The sequence below is a fragment of the Coregonus lavaretus genome, assembly GCF_964263955.1.
Source record: "Coregonus lavaretus genome assembly, chromosome: 14".
Taxonomy (NCBI): domain Eukaryota; kingdom Metazoa; phylum Chordata; class Actinopteri; order Salmoniformes; family Salmonidae; genus Coregonus; species Coregonus lavaretus.
Genome location: NC_140001.1, coordinates 29,673,385 through 29,678,649, shown reverse-complemented (window position 1 = coordinate 29,678,649; position 5,265 = coordinate 29,673,385). Strand labels below are relative to the sequence as shown.

Sequence of the window (5,265 nt, the reverse complement as noted above, 5' to 3'; positions counted from 1 at the left end):
AGGGGAGAAAGAGGTCAAGGCGTAGAGTAGTTCTGTGTGAGTGAGACCAGTGGACTCAATAGGCTGAGTGAATGAGTAGCGGATGTCGTCAACCTTCTTTTCAAAGGATTAAGGAGGGAGTTGAAGATGGAAAAGAGTTTCCTAGGGTTAGTGGCATCAGCTTGAAATTTCGAGAGTGGTAGAAAGTGGCTTTAGCAGCAGATACAGAGGAAGGGAAGGTAGAGAGGAGGGAGTGAAAGAATGATAGGTCCTCCTGAATTTCAGTTTTCCTCAATTTTCGCTCAGCTGCCCATAGCCCTGTTCTGTAAGTTCGCAATGAGTCACTCAGCCACGGATCAGGAGGGGAGGGCCTAGCCGGCCGGAAGAAAAGGGGACATTGCGAGTCATAGGATGTGGAAAGGGAGGAGAGTAGGGTCGAAAAGGCAGAATCAGGAGACAGGAGGGAGAAGGATTTAGCAGAAGGGTTAGGTAGACCAGGAGACGTTTACAGGTGCGAAAGCCCAGGTGTCAGGTTGTCCCATGTGCATCAGGTCTGAGTAGGGGAAGGAACTCCACTGGAAGACAGGTACCTGGTCTCACGTCGGTCCACTCGCTGCCAGGAAGCCAAACTCACGCCACAGCCCGTAAGACGTCACCTACACACACCCAAAGGTACACACACAGCCAATTAGTGACACCTATAAGAAGCATGACATAACAGCTCACCTAACTCATACCTAGAGTGATAGAAGGTAGAAGTGGAGGACGACCTTACCTTCATATCCGGTCCTCCATGTGGTCTCTGCTTCAGCGCTCCGAAGGGATACGTTCCGTTAGCCGGGTTCAGGTCGGACCGGGCTGAGATGGTGTTCTCTCCATTAGCAGGCGGGTCACAGCCCTCACACCGAGACAACGGGTCCTCCTTAAAGTTATTATACCTACAGAGAGAGAGGGGTAGGGAAGGGATATTCATTCATAGGCTATACATGTCCAGTGCATTCGGAAAGTATTCAGAACCCTTGACTTTTTCCACATTTTGTTACATTACAGCCTTATTCTAAAATGGATTAAATAAATACAAATCCTCATCAACCTACACACAATACACCATAATGACAAAGCAAAAATAGGTTTTTAGAAATGTACATTAGTATTCAGACCCTTTGCTATGAGAATCGAAATTGAGCTCAGGTGCATCCTGTTTCCATTGATCATCCTTGAGATGTTTCTACAACTTTATTGGAGTCCATCTGTGGTAAATTGAATTTATTGGACATGATTTGGAAAGGCACACACCTGTCTATATAAGGTCCCACAGTTGACAGTGCATGTCAGAGCAAAAACCTGTTTTTGCTTTGTCATTATGGGGTATTGTGTGTAGATTGATGAGGGAAAAAAACAATTTAATCAATTTTAGAATAAGGCTGTAACGTAACAAAATGTGGAACAAGTCAAGGGGTCTGGATACTTTCCGAATGCACTATAGGTAAGGATACTCGTATACAGCTGTAGGTAAGGATACTGTAGGTAAGGATACTCGTACATAGACCATAACCAGGTGGCGAATCGCATCTCTGCATGTCTGGCAGACATATCAGTGTGGATGACGGATCACCACCTCAAGCTGAATCTCTGCAAGACGGAGCTGCTCTTCCTCCCGGGAAAGGACTGCCCGTTCCATGATCTCGCCATCACGGTTGACAACTCCATTGTGTCCTCCTCCCAGAGTGCAAAGAGCCTTGGCGTGAACCTGGACAACACCCTGTCGTTCTCCGCTAACATCAAGGCGGTGACCCGATCCTGTAGGTTCATGCTCTACAACATTCGCAGAGTACAACCCTGCCTTACACAGGAAGCGGCACAGGTCCTAATCCAGGCACTTGTCATCTCCCGTCTGGATTACTGCAACTTGCCGTTGGATGGGCTCCCTGCCTGTGCCATTAAACCCCTACAACTCATCCAGAACGCCGCAGCCCGTCTGGTGTTCGACCTTCCCAAGTTCTCTCACGTCACCCCGCTCCTCCGCACACTCCACTGGCTTCCAGTTGAAGCTCGCATCTGCTACAAGACCATGGTGCTTGCCTACGGAGCTGTGAGGGGAACGGCACCTCCGTACCTTCAGGCTCTGATCAGTCCCTACACGCAAACGAGGGCACTACGTTCATCCACCTCTGGCCTGCTGGCTCCCCTACCTCTGCGGAAGCACAGTTCCCGCTCAGCCCGGTCAAAACTGTTCGCTGCTCTGGCACCCCAATGGTGGAACAAGCTCCCTCACGACGCCAGGACAGCGGAGTCACTCACCACCTTCCGGAGACACTTGAAACCCCACCTCTTTAAGGAATACCTGGGATAGGATAAAGTAATCCTTCTATCCCCCCTTACCCCACCCCCCCCAAAAAAAAAAAAAACTATTGTAAAGTGGTTGTCCCACTGGCTATCATAAGGTGAATACACCAATTTGTAAGTCGCTCTGGATAAGAGCGTCTACTAAATGACGAAAATGTAATGTAAATGTAAATGCAGATCTGTCCCTCTCCCCCTGTGGCATCTGGCGTAGAAGCCTCTGACTGGAAGAGCATACCTCATGAGGCGGACCATGGAGTCCATGTCTGTGACGTGTGATTGGTTCCTTCTGAAGATCTGGGCTCGAGGGTTCATGTCCAGAGAGAACCATGGACCAAACTGTTTAACCAGTTCTCGACAGCCACTGGCATTAAACACCTCTTCATAGTACCTACACACACACACACACACACACACACACACACACACACACACACACACACACACACACACACACACACACACACACACACACACACACACACAGTGAGAGAGTATGCGTCACACATATACACAGGTCATTTTTTTGTTGATCAGAACAAACCTGAGAGACAGACACAGTCACCACCTATTAATAATATAGCCATTACTAGTGTGTGGTAGTTCTACATTTGTTGTTATTGGTACTTACGGGATGTTATAACTGGACCAGTAACCTTTCTAAAGCAAGTCCTGGGTTTTATCAGAGTGAACAACCAGCCCACTACAGAACAGAAGAGAACCACACACACACTTATTGCTGTTATTGATAAATAGCCAGCTCACCACAGCAGCAAGAACACACATAACATTTATGCAATGTGAGTGTGTGTGTGTGAGTGTGAGTATGTGTGTGTTTGGGTTGTCACGATACCAGTATCGAGATACTACGATACCGGATTTTCCTTGGCAAAAAAAACAAACTTTATGGTCCTTTAAAAACCTACTTTATGTAAAATATTGGTGTGCTATAGCTTGCAAAATAAACAAATGTGACTCTGTGTAACAACATGAGGACTGTTTTCCTCAATAAATGAATTAAGGTTTCCTTTCCTTCCTAGTATCTCGACACTGGTATCGTGACAACCCGTGTGTGTTGACTCTTACGGGAGCTGCTCAGTACAGTAAACAGCTGCTCCTTGGTCTCTGTCATCCCCGGAGTGAAATGCCTGTAGTCCACTATCACCCCCCCCCCCCGAGAAAAAAATTCTCACTCAAGTCACCTGACCACTCTGATATGTTATAACCTCTTTTTTTTTTACTTTACTTAATTCCTTAAAGGGATAGTTCCCTTCACTCTTCATCTCCTAGTGTCCTTTAAAATGGACAGTTAAATAGCTTGTATGAGGGTTTGTTTTCTGGTCTGACAGGACTGGAGAGATAACCATCATGGTAGACATCCACAGGTCAATGAGAGTCTACAGGAAGAAGGGGAAGATGCCCAGATGGTCTACAGAGACTCACGTTCCGCTGTTGTGTTTGCTAAAAATCTCTGCCCACTCCTTGCCGGTTGCAGCCAGCCTATTGGCTACGATGTTCCTCAGCCACTCCATAACTGCTCCGGTTGGTTGAACAAATTTCCAGAGGGCGGGGTTACTGTTGTCGATGCTGGTCTCCAAGGTAACCTATGGAGAGACATCTTTAAAAAAACAAATACTACACACACATACAGTTGAAGTCGGAAGTTTACATACACCTTAGCCAAATACATTTAAACTCAGTTTTTCACAATTCCTGACATTTAATCCTAGTAAAAATTCCCTGTCTTAGGTCAGTTAGGATCACCACTTTATTTTAAGAATGTGAAATGTCAGAATAATAGTAGAGAGAGATTTATTTCAGCTTTTATTTATTTCATCACATTCCCAGTGGGTCAGAAGTTTACATACACTCAATTTGTATTTGGTAGCATTGCCTTTAAATTGTTTAACTTGGATCAAATGTTTCAGGTAGCCTTCCACAAGCTTCCCACAATAAGTTCGGTGAATTTTGGCTCGTTCCTCCTGACAGAGCTGGTGTAACTGAGTCAGGTTTATAGGCCTCCTTGCTCACACACGCTTTTTCAGTTCTGCCCACAAATGTTCTATAGGATTGAGGTCAGGGCTTTGTGATGGCCACTCCAATACCTTGACTTTGTTGTCCTTAAGCCATTTTGCCACAACTTTGGAAGTATGCTTGGGGTCATTGTCCATTTGGAAGAACCATTTGCGACCAAGCTTTAACTTCCTGACTGATGTCTTGAGATGTTGCTTCAATATATCCATATAATTTTCCTTCCTCATGATGCCATCTATTTTGTGAAGTGCACCAGTCCCTCCTGCAGCAAAGCACCCCCACAGCATGATGCTGCCACCCTGTGCTTCACGGTTGGGATGGTGTTCTTCAGCTTGCAAGCACCCCCTTTTTCCTCCAAACATAACAATGGTCATTATGGCCAAACAGCTATATTTTTGTTTCATCAGACCAGAGGACATTTCTCCAAAAAGTATGATCTTTGTCCCCATGTGCAGTTGCAAACCGTAGTCTGGCTTTTTTATGGCGGTTTTGGAGCAGTGGCTTCTTCCTTGCAAAGCGGCCTTTCAGGTTATGTCGATATAGGACTTGTTTTAATGTGGATATTGATACTTTTGTACCTGTTTCCTCCAGCATCTTTACAAGGTCCTTTGCTGTTGTTCTGGGATTGATTTGCACTTTCCGCACCAAAGTACGTTCATCTGTCTCTGTTGTTGAATCTTGTTATGTTCATACAAATATTTACACATGTTAAGTTTGCTGAAAATAAACGCAGTTGACAGTGAGAGGACATTTCTTTTTTTGCAGAGTTTACAAATTTTTATTATTATTATATATTTTTTTTTGTCATTTAGCAGACGCTCTTATCCAGAGCAACTTACAGTTTAGTGAGTGCATACATTATTATACTTTTTTTCATACTGGCCCCCCGTGGGAATCAAACCCACAACC

General features: G+C 45.2%; 1 protein-coding gene across 1 annotated transcript; it reads right to left on the bottom strand.

Moving 5' to 3' along the window:
• Positions 1–487: 487 nt before the first annotated feature.
• Positions 488–2,707, bottom strand: LOC311141891 (putative phospholipase B-like 2). Its single transcript, XM_084177389.1, has 3 exons — positions 2,561–2,707; positions 755–917; positions 488–635 (listed from the first exon to the last, which is right to left on the bottom strand). The coding sequence occupies exons 1-3, from the start codon at positions 2,635–2,637 to the stop codon at positions 576–578; spliced, it is 300 nt and encodes a 99-aa protein (XP_084033515.1). The 5' UTR covers positions 2,638–2,707; the 3' UTR covers positions 488–575.
• Positions 2,708–5,265: the final 2,558 nt, after the last annotated feature.